The sequence below is a fragment of the Harpia harpyja genome, chromosome 3 (assembly GCF_026419915.1).
Source record: "Harpia harpyja isolate bHarHar1 chromosome 3, bHarHar1 primary haplotype, whole genome shotgun sequence".
Classification (NCBI taxonomy): domain Eukaryota; kingdom Metazoa; phylum Chordata; class Aves; order Accipitriformes; family Accipitridae; genus Harpia; species Harpia harpyja.
The window spans coordinates 37,642,523-37,663,193 of record NC_068942.1 but is presented as its reverse complement, the minus strand read 5'-3'; the positions used below and the strand labels follow the sequence as shown (position 1 = coordinate 37,663,193).

General features: G+C 47.6%; 1 protein-coding gene across 7 annotated transcripts in view; it reads right to left on the bottom strand.

Annotated features, from left to right (window-relative positions):
- PRDM11 (PR/SET domain 11) overlaps positions 1-20,671 on the bottom strand; it is a 48,018-nt gene that overhangs the window by 6,827 nt on the left and 20,520 nt on the right. For 5 of the 7 annotated variants that reach the window (XM_052781943.1, XM_052781942.1, XM_052781945.1 and 2 more), the window contains exons 5-6: positions 19,836-19,903; positions 2,443-2,630 (exon numbers count right to left, since the gene is read on the bottom strand). In XM_052781943.1, the coding sequence (XP_052637903.1) occupies positions 2,443-2,630; positions 19,836-19,903 (256 nt within the window). Of the gene's footprint in view, positions 1-104; positions 1,913-2,442; positions 2,631-6,495; positions 9,773-11,542; positions 11,956-19,835; positions 19,904-20,671 lie in introns of those variants that run through there. The other 2 variants (XM_052781948.1, XM_052781947.1) reach the window with 2 other exon arrangements.

Below are 20,671 nucleotides of genomic sequence, written 5' to 3'. Positions count from 1 at the left end.
TAAGAGCGTGGCCATTCAGTGATTAAAAGAAAAAAAAATAATAAAAGCAACCTCATACAAATTATTAATTGCTTAAAATAAAGGGAATAGCCAGATTTCCTTACCTGGAAATTCAAAAGACGATAGGATTGGCTCAATTTCCATCATTCTTCTATCTTGTAAATAACTTCAAGCATTGATGGCTTCCCAAACAAGACGCTGCTTTATGCTGATTTTTGGTTTTGTTTGCTTTTAAAGTGTATTCATGCTTTCGTAAGAGTTACGGAGCAAAAGCTACCATTCCCTCTCTAAGGAGAGCAATGCTAAGAATGCAGAAAAGATGCAAGACTCGAAACAGTTAGAGTAAGGCACCGTAAAAAGGGCTGGCCCGAATGGCAGGGATTTTGCACTGGGTTTGGATGCTGGCTGACACACCCAGCCACTTCTTGAGTGAACCCGTAACAACAGATCTCGTTTTCAACACATTGACGAGAATTTCTATGGGCAAAGCTTTGAGTCTCTGCCCTAGTATTTCCCCTGTTACAGACTAAAACGGCTACTGGCAGAGGTAGGGATTTAGTGAATGGATTCTTCTTCTTTCTCAGTGATTTTTTCCCCCAACCAACTGAGTGGTTCAGCCCTATGGAAAAGCTATAGAAATCACAAGACAATGCCTCATATTATTGGTCTCGACTCCACTGACGAGGCGGGTCAGAAACTACCAACAGAAACAATACCCGGGAACCACGTTATTTTTCTGTGAGTTAATAAAGCGTGCCTCTTCACTCGGCAGGCTCATCTGCAGGGGATTTGAAATCTTTTAAATAGAAAGTGACTCAATGGATTTTGGTGCTGCTCCCTGACCACCTCCCAGTGCCCTCCCAGCTGAGGCTGCGATGTCTCTCGCAAGTCAAGCAACGGCTCAAGCGATGCTCCGTCTTAACAACGTCTCTGTGCTTCTTTTGCGAACGCAGGCTGAGCCCAGCTTGCCTCAGGATGAGCTCACCGAGACGTCGTGGGGTTTCTAGGATGGTCTCCGCAGCCACATGGGTTTCTACCTGAGTGTGTGGTAGGGTATGGCGGGTCCTGAGGAGCCCAGGGGCAAATCTTCACCACACTTGCAGCACAAAGCAGGCTGTGAGTTACCATTTCAGCTCCCACGAACCACGGCACCATGACAAACCATGACTAAAGGCATGTCTGCATGGCAGGGCAACCGCTCGTAGCCTTGGTGCCCCTCCAGAGCAGCTGCTCCGAGGGCACAGTCCTTCTCTTGCAATACTTTCAGAAAGTACTAAGCCATCTGGACAACTAACGTGTGCATGGGATGCAGCAAAATCACTGCAGCCTGTACCTAATCACTCAGTGATGTTCATTAACATAAAAAAGCACATTCATAACAATGTTAATTCAGAAACGGGAATCGCCCAAGTACAGCCATCAAGATGTAACACTGCAAGTGCGTAATAACTCCAAGGTGATGGAGGATAACCAGCTTTTTCAGGACATCTTGTCCACCCCATGATTAAAGAGGAGACACCTTTTACCAAGTCAAGGCAGCAACAGCAGCTGTGTAATAATATACACAAGACCCTTAATTAGAAAGTTATATTTAGTGTGGCTGCCCCTCTGAGGCCCTGCCATTCTGTGGCTAGGCCTGGAAAGAAATGCCCTTAATTAACTTCAGGTCTCAGCATTGTATAGATGAAGAGATGCATTAAGAATTTTTGCCTTCCTCTAAAGCTTCCTGTATTGCTGACACTACACTGACCTAAGGACTGCTGGGTTTGTTCCAGCATGGCTACTCTCAAGATAACAATTTTTATCCAGGGAAGAATCAGTCTGACAAGTACACAGCCTCCTGTATGTTGTACATGCACTCTAAGGTTGTGAGACTAAGGAGTCTCTAGCTGATGTCGCGCTGATCCCAAATTATCTTTCTGAAGAAAGAGGAGATAAATTAAGCGAGGAAAATAGACATACAAACACACCAAGGAAATCTCTCTTTCATTTGCACACAGAACCAGCCAAAGCTTGCTCAAACAGGCTGCTCACAGGACCCAGAGAAAGCAGCATGTTCAGAAGAAAAACCTAATGCCTGTCTGTGGGACCACCACCTTGGCGATCTTCAGGCCAGAAAGTCTTGTGACAGGGGAGCCCTGTCATCCGGGGCTTTGCATCAGGCCCTTGCAGCACGCACACGACACGACACACGACACGACACGACGTGACACAGCACAAATCTTTCTTTCATGATCTCCATGACAGCGGTTGTATTATTCTTCTTGTACACCCATCCACCCATGCCACACAGCGCTCTCACCCAGAGGCGCTCTGCTTCTAGAAATACAGCTCTCTCCTTGCACAGCCTGTGCATCACCTACTTCACCCACCACACTCGGTCCAACAAGCGTGGCAGCCCCAGGGGATCGGGGGAAAAGGGTGGGAAGGGAGGGGACTCACCGCTTGTGAGATTCCTGTTGATGGTCTCCTGGGACATACTATGCAACCGCTTCATGTAATCCTCACTGTACCAGACCCGCAGCTTCTCCCCAGGGCGAATGTCACGGCAGGCGCGGAAGTAAATCCTCTCGCTGTGCTGGAAGGCCATCAGGTTCTGCTCCCTCTCCTCCCGGGAGATGATCACGTACCTGAGGGCGAGGCGACAAGGCAGGCGTGAAGCACAAACTCTTCTCCTGTGCCCACCCTTGCACAAGAATGAGAACCACAATGAAGCCAGAATGACCTTCAGAGAGAGCCATCAACACAGCCAGACTGGAAAGCATGGAGTCGTAAGTAATGGTGCGCAAACTGCCAGAGATACAGGACGACGAGCATGGACACCCAGGGAACACTGAGCCAGTGGGTCCATTTCTGCTGGGGAAGGGATGACACCAATGTACATCCAACCTGAAGAATTATCTGCCAGTAGAGGTGACATGGACTCTCGTGGGCATAAATATCTTTGCCTAGCGATGGAAACAAGGACTTCTGGACTCCCCACCATCACTTCACATCCCAGGGCCTCCTCCCTTGCTCTCAGGAACATCCAGAATATGGCAGGGTCCCTCTGCCTGTCTCTTTCCCCCAAACACCATCTTCCTTTTTAGCAGATACCAGATTTTCTTGCTTCTCGCCTCTCGGACAAGCAGAATTGAGGTACTCCGGACAGAAACGTGTGCACGGCGGTATTTGCTGGTTGTCCAAAAGGAAACCAAGGACATGCCAGTACTGGAAGGTTTTGCATTTGGGCATTCAGCGGGGTGTGACATAAAACCACAGACATCCCTGCAAGTCTCAGGAAAGTCCAGCATCACACTATGGGGTTCTCCTGGCAGTGCTGACAGGGATTTATTTTCCTGATTTAAACCCGCTAAATTTCATCTCAGCAGAAATGTATTTATTTCCACTTCAAGCAACTGGCCCTCTGTGCAACTTTGTAAGACACAGATCTACAGCTAGGATCATATTATTTGCTCTCACACTCCTCATGTTCTTGCTAGAGGACATGAAAAAGGCTTGGTAATACCGGTTCCAGCTGCCACCAATACAAGCTTGTAACACCCACCCAGGACCAGCAGGAGGCCCTGTCACCATACATACAGACCCAAAAGCAGATCTCAATGGTTCACAGCTGAACAAAAGCTTTTTCTTCTCTTATGCCATTTGCCTTTACTATTCAGTACTCCCTGCTGCAGTAAGTTTAATGAAGGCGAGCGGCAAATGGCTCCTCTGACATCTGCTGCTACTAGTCCTTGCCCAAACACTCCCTTATCGCTCACAGGTATTTCTTCAGCTAAAGAAATCTGTCAATTTTTCCTTGAATGCTCTCCCCTTCTCTGGCCACGTGCATGCACAGGTAAAGACACAAGCCCATCTGCACGTGATCACACCAACCCACACACATAAGGTCACAAACTTGGTGAAACTTCCCGCAAAACACAGAAAAGTCGGCAGCGTCTCAGGCTGCCCAAGGCTCCAGCAGTTGTGGTTTTAATGTTAAACAACTGTGCATGTGCCTGCAATCAGCTGTATTTTTCCTAATGTGTGCTACCCAGGATGCTATGCAATCTTCCGTAATTATTTAAACGGCAGGCTCTGACACTGCCAAAATTAGCCGAACATTGGCTTTTGTTAACCCTTATGTTACTTTTGATCACAAAACAAAGGAACTATTAAACCACCAGCTTGTGTATTTGAGAAAGGACGGATGCCTGGACCAGCGCGGTGGGAAGGAGGTCCTGCAACGGCACACAGCTAGCGCTGCCAGGCCATCACTTTTGGGTGTCAGCGATCGCTCCACAGGTGTTACCAGGCATTCAGACAGCCACGAGATACACAACCCCTGAGACACAGCGATGTGCTGTGGTCATTCTGATGCCCCGCAGCACGGGAGATCCTAGAGGACATTCTCCCCAGTCCCAGCAAAATGCCAGGATGCTTCCTAGCGCCGGCTAAGGAGAGACTCTGCAGCTGCTCTGCATCCCGCTGCCCAAACATCGGCGAGAGCAATGACAAGATCAGGTTGCCCCTGCGAAGGAGCCTGGTTACCTGCAAAGATTTATCACCCTGAAGTTGCTCATGGCTCCTTAATACAACACAGAGGACCCACATCCCCACAGCCAGCGGCACTGAGGAATTCACAGGGCGGTGGCAGGACGGTCCGGTGCATTCCCAGCAAACTGCATTTGACAGCAAGATTTAGAAAATTCTCTAAACCTTTGCATGGGAAGGGGAGAGCCTGGTTAACTATTCCTACCAGGGCTCACTTCTATTATGAAGTATTTTATCAAGCATGAGCATGCTTTTCCCTTTTGCTTTCCTCCTGCCTCTAAAGCCCTTCGAGTTTCTGCCCGAAAGCGTTCTTCAGCTCCGCCGCCTGCGTCCTGCGGCTCCAGCTGCTCCCGGCATGGCAGGGAGCTGGGAGGAGAGCGCAGGCTGAAGGCTGCGAGCTGCAGTACTGCTGCAGCCCTGCAGCACGCTCCCCTCCTGCGTCCTGCAGCGACCGGCGCTGCCGATTTCACCAGGAGCTATGAAGAAAGCCCTTAACAGACGGTTGTGGAATAATCCAGTCACAAACACGTTTCTTCACAGTGGCTGGCAGTTAGTAACTGGTTTACGCTCCAAGAGGAAGCTTTACATCTGGGATACTTCCCTGAGGTAACAGAAAGAGGGATGAGATCATCCACATTAATGAACCGCTTTTGAACCAGCGCTGCCCAGCCCCAGCAAAAGCGACCCCAGGGGCACAAATGACACAGGTTACGAAGGATTGCATAAAACCCAAATTCCACCTGTCAGTCTAAGACACCTCCTGCCGCTGCACACCGCGGCTTAGAGGCAGGAAATTTCCCGAGGACGGAGGAAGTCACTCCACACAACGGCAGCCTGCTTGGCTAGGCAAGGGCACAAACTGCCTGCTGAGGAGAGGAAAAGACTGTACCAGTCTGCCTTCACTGACATTATCTTCCTCGCATCCTGAGCGACCCTTCCCGTGAAGGCTGGAAAGCGGCCAGTCCCCCTCCTGCTGCCGAACACTCAAGCTGAATTGAGGCGAAAAGGCTGCCTTGGTTTAGATGCCTAGGACAGGCACGGCTATGCTACCACGAGTACTGCGCGCAGATGGGCACGGCCCCACTTGAACAGCGGGTTTCCCAAGGGACCGCAATCCCCAGTGGAAGAACGGGGCTGGGACCACCGCTGGGGCAGACCCAACCACCCAGCGCTGCTCCTGTTCCTGCAGACAGGCATTGCCACCAGCTGCAAGTAGGTCATTTCATGTCCTGCTCAGTCCCTGGGACGAGCCAGGACTCAAGAACCACCACAGAGTCTGCCCGGGCTAATCGGGACCAGCCACTGCACCAGTGGAGACCATTTACGACCCATTTGCAGCTCTTGGGGCTTGGATCAACCCCGTGGCTGTCAGAGGTGCAGCTCCTTGCTCCACAGGGCCGCCTTTCCCATAGCCTTTCTAGCTAGCAGCAAAAAACTATCCTCGTCTCCCTTTTTTTTTTTTCTAAGCCACAGCCCACTCAGGACACCAAATTGCCACGTTTTGGGATGGCCCAGTGAGCATGCCCAGAAAAATATCGTCAAGGTATTTTTTGACAGCTGGGACCATTCCTCCCCAGGAGGGGAACGGAGCAGCCAGGAGAGATGGTGAGGAGGAAGGAGAGCCCCACAGCTGGAGGGAGGCTCAGGCTTCTGCCCCCCCCAACCCCAGGATGTGCCCTGTGCCTCCCCCCTGCCCACCCTCTGGCTGTCCCCCAGGGTGCTCCGCTGACACCCTGCCAGGGCAGAGCACCTCAGGGAAAAGGCCACCGGCCTTTCCCAAATCAACGTCGAGCACAGAGCCAGGGCAGGAGATCCTGCCCGGCAAGAGAGCCGCCGCCACGGGGTACCATACCTGCAAACCCTGCCTCAGCTCTCCCACGCCGAGTGCTGCCAGGAGACCCAGCGACTTGTTACCAGTTCAGGCAAAAATTATATGAGAGAAACAAATGACTCCACAGCAGCTGTGTTAAAAGGGTTATATATTTATTGCATTCTTCATAAAAATACTTTGAAGGAGAATTTTTTCAGCATGTACAAGATATGGAGATACTGGGGTTGAGCACAGCAGTTTGCTTTGACACAGGCACTTACTTCCACAGCCAGTTAACATGATGGGTGCAGGAGGGAGTATCCTTTCCGAGCCAGTACAGAAAAGCCACTCCATTGAGGGGTCTACACAGGGCAGGAGATACGTCCCCAGATCTGGGCCAATCTGTAATAGTCCACAGAGGAAACTGGGGGAGACATCAGGCAGTTTATAGAACGAGGTCCTTTCTCCTGACCAGAGCCCAGCCTCTGGGGGCTTCTATTGAAGGCTGTGCATCCTGCACCAGGATTCTCTCTCTAAACGTGTCTGTGTGGGCAAACTGGTGACAGCGACGATGTCAACTCCCTCCAGTGCCCAGCACCTGCGGGAGTCTCCTCCTCTGCAGACCTGAGGGTTGCCGGAAGGGATCCCCCTGGACAACATCAGAGGAGCTAATCCTATCAGTAAATCCATTAAGGGAACATCAGCAGGGACCAAATATTATAAAAATATAAAATACTACCTCTAATACATAGCAGCAGCACTATATTGACTCAGAAAGCCTTTAAAACAAATCACCATTTTTTTCAGTTCTCTGTGATTCATAAATTAGATATCTTCTACTACCAGATTTCCCAATCTTCCCTTCAAGTGAAGAGAGACTGTGACTTTCGCAGAATACAAATGTTACAACAGAAGTAAAACGACATCCTCAGAAGAAAGTGAGCAAGTACTGCCCTGGTCTGGCACCAGCGCTACGAGGAATGTCCTCTGCGTGAAACCAGTGTGGGTCATTCCTCAGAAAGGACGTTTTTCTCCTTGCCAGACCTCTACTTCCTGGACCAAGGGCCCTTTACTGCACCACTAAAATTAAATTACTTGAATTAGAATTACAGAACAATGAAAAAGTAAAAAGGAAAAGCATGTCAGGAATGCCTAACACAGCAGACATACAGTGAACTTTCCAGAAGAGAAGCTAGTGCACTATACTTTCAAAGGACAGGCCAGACAGATTAAAGAAGATCCTTCAAGATCACATAAAACAAGCCATCCTTCTCCTATACTGCACTGCCTATGTTCAATTCCTGCTGAAGTTTATACAACTTTTTGGCCAAGTTTGTATCCCAGACACGGCAAGACAACGCGCATTCATATTAACTTGAATAGTTTCCTGCAACCCACCTCCACATACAATAGGACAGCCTGGAGAGCAGCAGCGTGCTAACTGTGTGTGGGTAACACCTTGGCCCTTTTCCCTGCTGAAGTGTATCATGGTAACAGTCCAGATTACTCCAGAGATGAGGGCAGCATGGTAGGTGCAGATGTGCAAATCAAGGAGAAGACAGACATCTTGTAAAAAAGCTGCCACATATGTTATCACCACCTGAGGTGACATTATTAAAGCCTAGTTTCAGAATCAGGGTTGTACATGGGAATCTCATGCAGCACTAAGCAATTCAAATGTTGTAACAGTCCTTTCTTGCATCTGTAAGGGGAAAGAAAGCAGTACAAAACCAACATGTCTAAGATTTTAACCTACATAGCTGTGAATTTAGATTGTAAACTCTTCACAGTAGGAGAACACAGTACAGATCCCACCCTAAATAACACTGAGTGAGTGCAAAGAAACTACTGAAGTTGACAGACTTACAGTGATACAAAACCAAACTGTTCCTGAGGTCAGAGGCAGGCCCTATATCTTTCCTTGTTTCTGTGCAGTCTCTCACATTTTGAAGAGGGTAAGGTGGTTCAAAACTGAAGATTGTAACATGCAAGAAATTAATACGATACAATTTTCTTTAAATGTTGTCATATTATGAAATAATTGTATTTTAACTGCAATCGTGAAGGGTGGGTAGGTAGGGGTTTCAGACTGGAGCAGACAAAGATTAAACTCTTTGATGTAAGTGCATGTGGGACTGCAGGATCCAGGCACGTGCCATAGCAGCCGTTCTCAGCAGTCTAAAACCACAGAGTGCTCAGACCTGTCCTCTTGTCCTCAGTGGCATGCCTTCTTCCCTTCCCTGCACAAGCTCTGCTTTTACTGCTTTTACACCCCTCTCCCCAAACCTGTGCGTAAGTCACAGTAAGCCCTGGATTGCCCATTATTGCTGAATGCAAGACAAAAATAATGAGCAATAAGAGTCTTTAGAGCCATAAGGATGTATTTCTGCACAGTGCATATACTAGTTTGCAGGAAGATGATGGGAAGGCAGTAGTAGAGTAAATTTGTGGGTTGACTGCAAAGGGAGCTCTGTAGTACACTGTCTCAGTAAATAACATTTCACAGGCACGAGAAGAGATCAAGATAACGAATCCTATTGCATCTCTTAGCTTATAGAGCGTCCAAAGCATGGGGAAGCCAGTGAAAACTCCTAATCTCTATGAACAGAAAGATGTCCTACATCCCAAGCTCTATAAGATTTGAGATTCCTCTTTGCCATTGCAGAGGGCCAGCCCTACTATTCAGCTGCCATAATTCATACTGCTCTGTTTGCTAGCAGGTGGATGGATGGGTTGGGGTGGCTGTTGACCTTCCCCACAGAGTACTGATACACATGGAGAGGCCATGTGAGCATGCAGCAGCTCAGGAAGGGGCATCTTTCTTTACTTAATGTGAAGCAGACTAAAAATGGTGTTTTCTCTTTCGTGACCTGGTAGTCCGTGCAGAAGGAGTCTGTTTTGGGGGGTTTTGGTTAGACTCTGCACTGGGCTCAGGGGGCTGTTTTGAGCAAGCTGCTTGCAGAAGAGACCCCTGCATGACGCTAGGATCCTGTATCCTATGGAAAGCCTGGACCCCATCACGGATTTCCGATAAGGTCTGGCACATCTGGCCAACCTGGCTGGTGAGGTCAGCCATCCTCTGACCGATGACATGCATGCTGTCTGCCATGTCTCTGTGAATAGCCACCAGCTCCTGGCAGAACTGCCTGAACAGGTCTGTTTGCTGCATGTGGGAATGGAGAAGCTGGCGATCGAAGCTGGAGAGGGGTGGACTCCGGGTGCGGGGGTGCGGGGGTCTGCAGGACGAGGTGGTGCGCGGGGACGGACGGTGCAGTTCCTGCCTTTGGCTGGTAGCTTCCGAGTGCTCTGATGAGGAAGAAGTGCGGAGGAAGGAGGGCCCGGAGAGCTGGTTGACTCCTGCACTGGCCCTCTGCAGCAATGAGAAGCGGTGTTCCCGAGAAGTGCCTGGCATCTCTTCGTCTTCGTCAGCTTAAACAGAAGAGGAAGCATGAATTATTAACGTGAAATCCCTCACAACTCTGACTTCTGTTTCAAGGCATCTCGAAGCACATGGAAAAAGGGTTTTCCCCTCCCCCCAGTCTGCCAGTTGAGACAAGCCTGTAGCTCCTGATGCATAACTCAACATGCACGTGCTGCAAGGTTAGCATCTGGGTGACAAGCTTAGCCTTAAGAGGCCTGAAGAGCAGGCGAACCCAGTCAACCGAGGAGGAATCCAAGCTGCCATGGTATCCTGTACACAGCATTGTTCATTACTAGAATATAAATCCATTTCAGACAGTAGCAATGACTCCCCTTCCCCAAAACCGTAAGTAGCTAGAAAACTCCAATATTTTGGAGGGACAAAGATTCCTGGCCTTTGGTTCGGTCTCAGAACACCCTGACACATTCGGTTCCTCATGCCAAAACCCTGTTCCCTTGTCATTTCTTACACCCTCCGCACTGAGAAAAGCATAGACGTAGTATTTGCTGCTCGCAAAGTCTGTACTGCAAAGCCACTATGTGGTTTGGCATCACTAAGATAAACAGGCAGTCAGGCATAGCAGCAACAGGACCCTACATTAACTGGGCAAGTATACTCAATGCAAAACCAAAACCAAAGCAAAACACCATGGGAAAGTTCTCATTAGTCTGATGAATATCTAGTAATGTGCCAGTTCATGGGTACAGGCACATCAAGAGTAAGAAGAGACGATACTTGTTGCAACTGCCCACTGCCTCCTTGCACAAGCTGTATTCATTTTACCTCTGAAATAGCATAACTGGCTTCCAAGATAGATGCAAAGAATGACCAAGTCCCACTTTGTCAGTTCTTGAAGATTTTTGCCCTTGCTTTCCCACTAACAACATTACTTCAGGTATGAGATAAAACCTAATGAAGTAGGACAGTGCCACCCATGAAGTGTTGGTCGACTCACTTCCCCAAAAGTTATCCCCTCTTTCTCTCCTTTGTATCCCTAAAAGCTCACAGACCAAGAAGCTGCACCGCCACACAAGAAAACTGTATGTATCCAACTGGGCAAAGAACCTGCAAAAAGCAGCTTGTGGTTCAGCACTGGAAGGTGACTGAGAACGTGGTGCAAGAAGATTAACTTAGAAAGCAGGGCCAGTAGTTTCTTAAAAAACAGTGAAGAAGGGAGTCATTATCATCTACCTTTTCCACAGCACTTGTGCTGCGCCTTCAGACCACTAATGAGAAATCATTAGCGGCCTGGCCTCAGAGCATAAACATCAGTGATCACTGAGCCCCCCCAACAGCCCTCTTGGAAGATGGTTACCATGCAGTGATCTATTAGTGACTTGCACATGATTCTCAGCTTTACAGCATTGCTGTTTTATTGGGGTGCATGCAAGACAAAGAACTCCTAATCCTTTACAAACACTTTTTCACAGACTGGAGGTAGTTGCACTTCAACTATAGATGTTCCCTCACCTGTAGGATTAGTTCAGACTTACAACCCATTAAGAAAGTCAAATCTGAACAATGTCTAGCCTTAGAAGACAGTATGGAAAAGGACTAGGTAAACAGATATAGAAGATGATCTTAACTTGGAAACAGCTTTCCCTCAAGCCATCTCAACACCCCATGATCACCAGAGCAGGCTGTCTTGAAACCAAACACGGCAGTAGGACCTAGCTTGACAGGCAACCCAGCATCTCACAAAACACACAACGCTCTTCTGGTGTCAAACTGAGATATGCAAGCATAAGACAAAGAGGTGTTAAGGCAATGATACTTACAGCTTGTTGATGGGCTGTCAACCACGTCCAGATCCGCTCTCCGGAAGCCGTGCATCTGGCGTGACGAATGCAGCGTCGACTCGATGGCTCTCTCGTGGGCGGTCAGGACGATGGCCGAGGGCCGCCCCGTGCTGCTGGGGCTGGAGAGGGACCTCTGCATGAATGCCAGTTTGTCCTTGGTCCTTCTCTTCATGTCGTCCCATCTGTGTTTAATGTCTTTTACAGACCTGGGGACCTGGCTGACTGATGTGATCTGCCTGGCTATGCCTTCCCAGATCTTGTCCCTGTCAGCATGAGATAGACGCATTGTCTCCCTCCCAAACAGCATGGCTTCATTTCGGGTCACCTCAGTGACCAGAATGTCCAGTTCTTCCTTGGAAAACTTGGGCTTCCTCTTTCGTTCAGCCATGTTCCTTGGGTTGAACATCCCACAAAGCACAATTGGGTAAAAGGAAATCAGCGCAAAGCATCCCCCTGCATCCAACCACTTGGCCAGTGCAGCACTGGGGCAGAGGAGTTCGGTGGGATCCAGCTCCCCCCACCCGCAACAACCTCTCAGTTTTCCTCAATCGCACCAGGAAAAGGCAGCCGTTTTGTTTCTAAGAGGCAATTTTCAAGCTTAAGAAAAAAAACACCAAGCAACACTAGTGTGAAGGAGCCTTCTCAGCTTTACAGTTAAAATGAAATTTTACACTTTGTCTGATGCCCTGACTTAGGTATGAGAATTTCAGTACAGCCTCACATCGCTTGCCGCAGTTTGTGCACAGAAAAAAGCGTGAGAACTCACTATCACATTGATGAATTAGCTTCTAAGGTGACATTGCTTGAAAATGGGTTCTTGAGGAAATTTAGAGGCCTGAAACATATCTTATTGTTCTGCCTGGCACAACATGCAACGGAAACTTTTACACCACCCTTTCTGTTAAAACTTGCAGGATGCCATGCAGAGGCTACATCAAATTGGATTATTTTCAGGGGAGGGACATTTCAACTAGACTCGTGGGCAACTTCTGCAACTCGCTTTTTCTAAGCAAAAGTCTTTTCTTCAGCACCAGGGGTACTGCAAATCCAGCATTCGTCTGCTTCACAGCAAGCTCTTGTTTCACCCAGAAATGGTTGCCGTTTCCCATTGTTCTCAAAAGGAATGAGGCCACCCACTTGTTTTTCCTGGCTAGGCTTTGCTGTCACTGCTGCTGACAGGAGCCTGCACCCAGTTTCTGGCGCTTCAAACGAACAACTCGTAGCCTCAGCCCATTGAGAAGAAGAGGCAGCTATCCTGAGAACGAGCAGTTTTGTCCAAAGGGGATGTGTGTTAATTTTTCCAGCCACAGTCGAAGGAAACTTTAAAAATAAACAAAACATTAGTCCTAACTATAGCTTTTTATTGGGGGGGGGGGGGGGGGGAAGGTAGCAGATCTATTCAATAGGGAAGGAGAAAACAGGCTGTGTGAACATGCAGTCTCACACATAAACAAGGTGGGACTGCGGACAGGGGAATAATCCGCAGCCTGGGCAATGGTTGCCTGTGTAGAAGCATGTGGAACAGCACGGAAGAGATCAGAGGCCATGGAGGAGCAGAACTGCTGGGAAAACTTAGTGTATGCCTTGATTTGAATTATAGCAGAGTGAAGTAAAATGCCAAAATGGTTATTCTAGTGCTACACATTACAAAAGACTGCTTTTACACATCTTCAAACAATTAAAAGCAGGGATGTCAGGAACGTTTTTGAAAGAGGTCAACCTTTTTGGTGCTTATGTCATATAGTTCTTAATATTTTAAAAGGAAGTTCTCAGATAGAAATCTACATCAGCATGGAGTTATGGTGGAGAACGTAACACTCATCTGAGGTAAAAGACTTCAGTGTTAATATAAATTGTCCCAAAAAGCTGTCACTACGAGCCTAGAAAATTAATGTTTTAAAAGGATATTAAGATGGAACATAGAAGAAATAAGACATCTTAATGGTTAGGACACCTAACAACTGTAACTCTGAAGTGACACCATGGGAGTGAAAGCCTATTGGCTTCCCTATACATTAGTTTTCTTTCTGCTTATGGTCCTAAATTAAATGAAACCAAAGATGCTATCTGCTAGATACTAGATTTAATTTAGGACTTATTGTTAGTATCTTTGCAATGTTGTGGGAATAAACTCTGGCTGGGATAGCTCAGACCCTCCTCTTTCAAAAAATTACATTTAATCCTAAAATCTTGCCTGAATGCCCTATCTCTCGCAGGCAGATTTTAGCCACCCCAAAATACTTTCTGAAAAGCTCATATAAGCAAAGGCCTCAGTATTTTTCCCCACTTGCTCCACGTTTGTGATAGCCCTGCTGGCACCTCCTCAGAGATGGGTGGCTTTCAGTGCTGACATGGCCCAGCAGAAGAGAGGTGGTTTGGGACGCACTCGTGTGAAAGGTGCTTGTGGGCCGCAGACTAAGAAAAACCTACAGAAAGGCAGAGTGACCCTTGTCAGATGTCGTTCTAGTTTCTCCTTAGTGCTGTTACACTGCCGTTTAATGAATCTCACTGACACTGCTGCCCTCCATCGGGGTAAGTGTCAGAAGCTGTTAACCTTGGTTAAATCTTGAAAACCAGTAGGAAATGCTGCTCAAATCCAGGCCACATACAGGGAGAGCTGGGAACTAAGTGCACAGATGCATTTCACTGGGACAAACGTAAATGCATCCTTGAGATACTGTTTTGGTGGAGCTTCATTTATGGAGGGACTGAGGGAGCATTTAGGGAAGATGGTAACGAAATGATGGAGAGCCGGCAAAGCACTTGCTAACTGACCTCAAGGAAAAAAAAACAACGAACCAAACTTAAAAGGAAAAAGGAGTTCTCCCAGCTGAACACTGGAAGGAGAGAAAAGGCTATTGTATTGGTTTTGTGTGGCAAGGTTTTGGTAGCAGGTGGGGTTACAGGGGTGGCTTCTGTAAGAAGCTGCTGGAAGCTTCCCCTGTGTTCGACAGAGCCCATACCAGCCGGCTCTAAGACAGACCCGCCGCCGGCCAAGGCCGAGCCAATCAGCGATAGTGGTAACGCCTCTGTGATAACATTTTTAAGAAGGAAAAAAAGTTGGGATGGCGGTATTCGGCAGCCGGAGAGAGGAGTGAGAACATGTAAGAGAAACAACCCTGCGGACACCAAGGTCAGTGAAGAAGGAGGGGGAGGAGATGCTCCAGGCGCCGGAGCAGAGATTCCCCTGCAGCCCGTGGGGAAGACCATGGTGAGGCAGGCTGTCCCCCTGCAGTCCATGGAGGTCCACGGTGGAGCAGATATCCACTTGCAGCCCGTGGAGGACCCCACGCCGGAGCAGGGGGGTTCCCGAAGGAGGCTGTGACCCCGTGGGAACCCCGCGCTGGAGCAGGTTCCTGGCAGGACCTGCGGATCTGTGGAGAGAGGAGCCCACGGAGCAGGTTTTCTGGCAGGACTTGTGACCCCGTGGGGGGCTCACGCTGGAGCAGTCTGTGCCTGAAGGACTGCACACCGTGGAAAGGACCCATGCTGGAGCAGTTCGTGAAGAATTGCAGCCCGTGGGAAGGACCCACGTTGGAGAAGTTCGTGGAGGACTGTCTCCCGTGGGTGGGACCCCACGCTGGAGCAGGGGAAGAGTGTGATGAGTCCTCCCCCTGAGGGGGATGAAGCGGCAGAAAATAACGTGTGATGAACTGACCGTAAACCCCATCCCCGTCCCCCTGTGCCGCTGGGGGGGGGTGGTAGAGAATCCGGGAGTGAAGTTGTGCCCGGGAAGAAGGGAGGGGTGGAGGGAAGGTGTTCTGAGATTTGGGTTTATTTCTCATTACCCTACTCCGGTTGATTTGTAATAAATCAAGTTAATTTTTCCCCAAACTGAGTCTGTTTTGCCCGTGACGGTAATTGGTGAGTGATCTCTCCTATCCTTATCTCGACCCACAAGCTCTTTGTTATATTTTTCTCTCCCCTGTCCAGTTGAGAAGGAGGGGGAGTGATAGAACAGCTCTGGTGGGCACCTGGCATCCAGCCAGGGTTAACCCATCACAGCTATGTGGAACACTGAGCAAGGGAACATTTATGTTTTGATTTTTATCATGTTCAGCAAAACTGGGTTTCATGTATATTCTCTGCAGGTACCCAAGACTGCACAATCAGTGCCTCCATGTGGTAGAAACAAACCTCCACTGACAAGTTGCTCTGGTGAAAAGGAGTAACAGTATTCTGCAAAGTGCCCCTGGGTAGGAGTGAGCTTGCAGAACAGAAGTCCCTCCCGAGCTGCTTGGAGCCGCTGGCAGGGTTAGGAAACCTGCACCCTCTCTTCTCTGTTGAACCCATGGCTGCCATCACTAGCAAAGCTGCACTGATGAGGAATTAGAGCCCTTTTTGCTCTTCCCAGACAAAGTATCCCACCAAGTGCACTTAGGACAACCTGTGGTAGACCTGGATGTTCACATTTCAGGGTTTCCACTCATTTGCTCCGGCATGACTTGGATCAAAACTACTTAAGATAACTTAAGTATTCCAACAGCAAACTCACAATGCAAAGAGTAATGAGTTCTGGCCAGTTTTAATCACGAATTCAATTAAAGTTAGGTTCCCAGCAGGCACATTAACCTATTCTGTATAAAAATGCAGACAGTATTACTGTCAGAGAGATCTTTTTCCCCTCATGCATTTCCATTAGCATGCAGGATGTCCCTAGGAGCAGTCACTGATATTTGGAAGTACCTCTCTGGGGACGCTGTGTGGGTTTTATCAAGCTCCAGAGGAGCCCGAGCTGTGAGGCTGTGAATTCACACCTCAGCCCAGGTCAATCTGAAAGTGCAAGACAGTACAGCTATTTCTTTAAAAACACATGACATAGTTTACAATGTGAACAGTGGGCACTTAATGATCACCCCACAAAGATATCAAACAACTCCACTTTTCTTGGCCTCTAAGAAACAAGCATGTAACTTTTCCCAGGGCTCTAAAGTAGTTTTTTTACAGGGATCACAGTCCTGCAGTACTTTAGGATCCCTTTGCTCTGCATAAATTTCAGTCCATAATGGATAAGAACATTTGCTCCACTTGCTGCAAGGTAACAAAGACCAGTTTATGAAGTTCAACAAAATGACTTGTGCATAGGCTGGTGGCTTTTACTCCCCCTGAACACATGGGTGTACACAGTAACCCTGACTTTTTAAAAATTTTTATTTTTAAAAGGTCCTGTAAAATCAAAGCAGTAGCTCAGTACTTAAAAGATCTGCTGATCTGCTTTGAGCAGGCCGTTGGAACACTTGACCACAGCTCCCTTCCAAGCTCTATTATTGTATGAAGATCTAATCGCAGACATCTCCATTATAAGGAGATACAGGAAGACTTACAGAACAGTCTTGCTCCTCATGACCTCTTTGTTACTATGTTTGGAGGGGAAAGGGGGCAGAGAGGAAGGCAAAGGAGAAAGAAGTGAGGAAGTCTTGCACCAGCCTTTTCACACGGGCTGAGGGAAAGGATGAATTTGAACTGTGCCAAAAGCCCGAGAACTCAGGTACTCGCATGTAAGAAGGGATACAGACTATAAATGCCCAAACTAGCCTGGAAACCCCACACATGAGGCACTTCAACAGTTCAGTCAGGCACCACCAGTTTGCTGGTACTTCCTACCCTGCATCTCAGTCTGGGCCAAATGATACATACACAGAGGGATGTTTCCTGGACTTTCTGAATTCCTTTCATTTTTGGTCAGATCCTTTTTTTTTTTTTTTAAGACGTCCCCAACAATTGAATAACAGAATTTCCTCAGAAGTAGCCAGAACAATCGCTGTTTCTGCACAATCCTTCAGAAGCCCCAAGAACTCCCACCAGCAGCAGTTTATGGTTCGTGTGTGAGAAAGCACCAACTTCCCTTGAGGTTTGCTGTGATCCGTGGTAATCAGTCACCCTGAGCCCCCAAAAGAACAAAAACAGAGGAAGAGGTTTGCACACATCCCTGCAGGTCAAAGCTGTGGAGTTTCGTAAAGTATTGGAAACAACAGCACTTTACTCTGGACAGAGATGAAGGGTGCATTATTCTTGTGCCAGTGGCCAGCTTAGGAAAACATGCTCCCAGCATCAGGAGTTTGTCTCGACTGACTGACTGAAGAGGGAAAGGGCAAGAAGATGTTACCATTGCCATGCCATCTGCTACGCTTCGTACTCCTTCCTCCCCGTCATCCACTGCCCTGGGTAAACAGTCACTTGAAATTAAACCAGTAAGTGCTGCAGTGTACACACTGTCCTCAGTGGGAACATGAAAATGGACTCAGATATGGTAGTCAACAACAAAAACAATAGCCAGATCTACAAGAAGAGAGAGGAGTCAGCCCAAGCTGCCCTCCCCATGCCATACCCACCTACCCAGAGGGTGAGTAGATCTGCTTTGCAAAGCACTCCATCTGTGAGTGATGGCAAAGAGCACCATCTGAAAAACAAAAAGAGCGCTGTCTACAGCGTCCTGGAAGTACAATTTCTGTGGATAATCTCCATGACAGGTAATGTCCTAGCACCGGATAGCGAGTGCACCTTCTGTTTGAAAACTGCTAACAAACAAAACCAAGGCTTTTTGAGGACCACTATCTCCACTTGAACTGTCAGTCAGACTCTGCATAATACTGCTATTGGAAGCAATTTTCAAGAGTAAAACCAGAAAGATCAGCAAGACTGGTATAGCCTGCACAGGTCCTTTGATACACCCTTCCCCAGAAGAGTTGCAAACATCCCCTTTCTACAAAACCATAACCTCCTTGCCTTTCAAGGCTGTAGAGAATGGTCCAGACCACACTTGTCTTGAGACTTAACCATGGCAAATACAAGTTTAGACAAGAACATTCTGTTCTTTGGTGCTGGGACCCTGAGTAGTGCCTGTTTAAACCCAGACATCAAGCTTATGTTCGTGGCAGAAGGAAGAAGAGTTCATCATAGGATTTTTGCTTTCCAAGACTCTGTTTTCCCCCAGCTTCACTGTCACCCAGATCAAATAAAGATCCAGCAGAAAAATCTCACTCTGATTTTTGAACTTTGCATTCTTTACTTCAAGATATATGTCCCCCTACCTATCTGTCCACCGCACCACTGCTTCTTTTTGGAGCGACAACTCCAGTCTCAGCCCAGGTCTAGCATTTTCTCTCATCCAGTAATGAACAACTGTAATGTTTGGAATTCCTACAGAAAAATGAGATCCTTTGCTGAACTTTATGAATGTTAAGTGTCAGAACAGCTGCAATCCACATGAAGACTCGAATGGAGCAAAAGTGGTGCAACCAGATTTAACCAGCTAGGTCAGTCTTCCATCTACCTGTACTTCATGCTCTCTCTTCCCTTAATGAGTGACAACTGAAAATCCTAGACATCCAGGCCACCAAACCAGTTAATTCCCACACTGCTTTACCCTTGTATGAAATGCCTTCTTGACAACAACCGCTTCCAAAATTCACCCCTGAAAGCAGGATTGGTCTGAATGTGGGACGGGCACCAGTATGCAGCAATGCCCCATTCTGGTGACTCTCCATACACAGGAGGCACTTCAGTGCTTTGCCTCCGCCTCAGGAGGCTGCAAGAGTGACATACATTTTGCAGATACACACCAATACCTGAAGCACTGCAGCATGGTTAAACATGTTCCCTTACTGCTGCAGTTAACAAACCAGAGCCAGCCCCACTCCTGGTTCAGTACTGACTGGTATTAGGGTTCTGCTCTGCTGAGTCCCGGGGCCGGCAGAGGGAGCGCAAGCACACGCATGATTTCTGTGTTCCGAGCTGCAGCAACTCACTCCATGTTTCTCCTAACACAGTAAAGCTGACACTACGATGACAGCCACCACAGACAACTGTTGCAAGTGAAGCCCAGAAACAAAACAAAAAAAGCACCTTTTCCAATGTCTGTCAAATGGGAAAGGACAAAAAAAACCCCAAACAGAATCAAATGTTACCCTGGGGATAATGCAAAGCATTTTGCAAATATTTGAACATAGAGTAAAAAAAAAAAAAAAAAAAAAAAAAGAGTGAGACCTGTCAGCATTTGTAAGACTGGATAAATAGGATCATCTTTATCTTTTGTCCTCATTCCAGAAAATAGCCATCCTCCATACACACATCCTTGTTTTAGTCCCTTTCATTGAATCTGACTCCAAAGGATTCATCACAATAAACTGAAAGAACACAAGCACACCCTTTACAGAAGGGGTCGTGGCACTTTGGTTTGCTTTTCTGTCACACAAAACAACAAGGGGTGTTTGATGGCCTCTCTCTGGAAGACAGAACCCCAAAAGGGAAGGCAGAAGAAAACTGGACTCACCTCATCCAGTTTGCTTTGGTTTCATCTGTCCCATCGATGGATTTGTAGCGGTTGTTCTTATCAACAATCTGCAGAACAAGAGAACAGATGCAGCATGTCAACTAGCTGGTCCAGTCAGGAAAAGGTCTACAACTCTCAAATCACTGCTTCAGTTCCAGCCTTAAGTCAGGACATGAAACTCTAGGCCATGAATCTCAGCTCTCCTAGTACTACAGGCTGCTGCGCTGGACATGTGTGTGGAGGCTTCTCTGAACTAAGAGGCATTTTCCTATGTACAAATATCCCTAATACAGAACTATGGATGCAGATGACAAAACTGTTAATAGTCCTGAGATACAGAAGATTATCTTCCCTTTCAGGACAGGGCTGAGACACACATTTATTCTACAAACAGAAAAGTGTGAGCAGCATTTCATAACTATGGATGCAGGTGACAAAACTGTTAGTAGTCCTGAGATACAGAAGATTATCTTCCCTTTCAGGACAGGGCTGAGACACACATTTATTCTACAAGCAGAAAAGCCTGAGCAGCATTTCATATCAGCAGCTCTCAATTTTTTTGCACTTGTAACTTAAGTCCCACATCTCATTTCTCATAATAATTAATATCCATCAATCTAGTGACATCTCTCTCTCATAGGCTAACCAAGGCCTGTAGTACTAGGGGAAAAAAATATGGGGTTTGGTGCTGGAGTCTGCATGTAGATCAGTTCCTGATGGACTGGATCTCCTCTTTCCTGGCCTCTTGAGCCACCTGTTCTGCTCAAGCAGGCTGGGAAGAATACTGCAGGCCTGTGAGAGAGCTTTGCAATGTCTAGATACAATCCTTCCTCTAT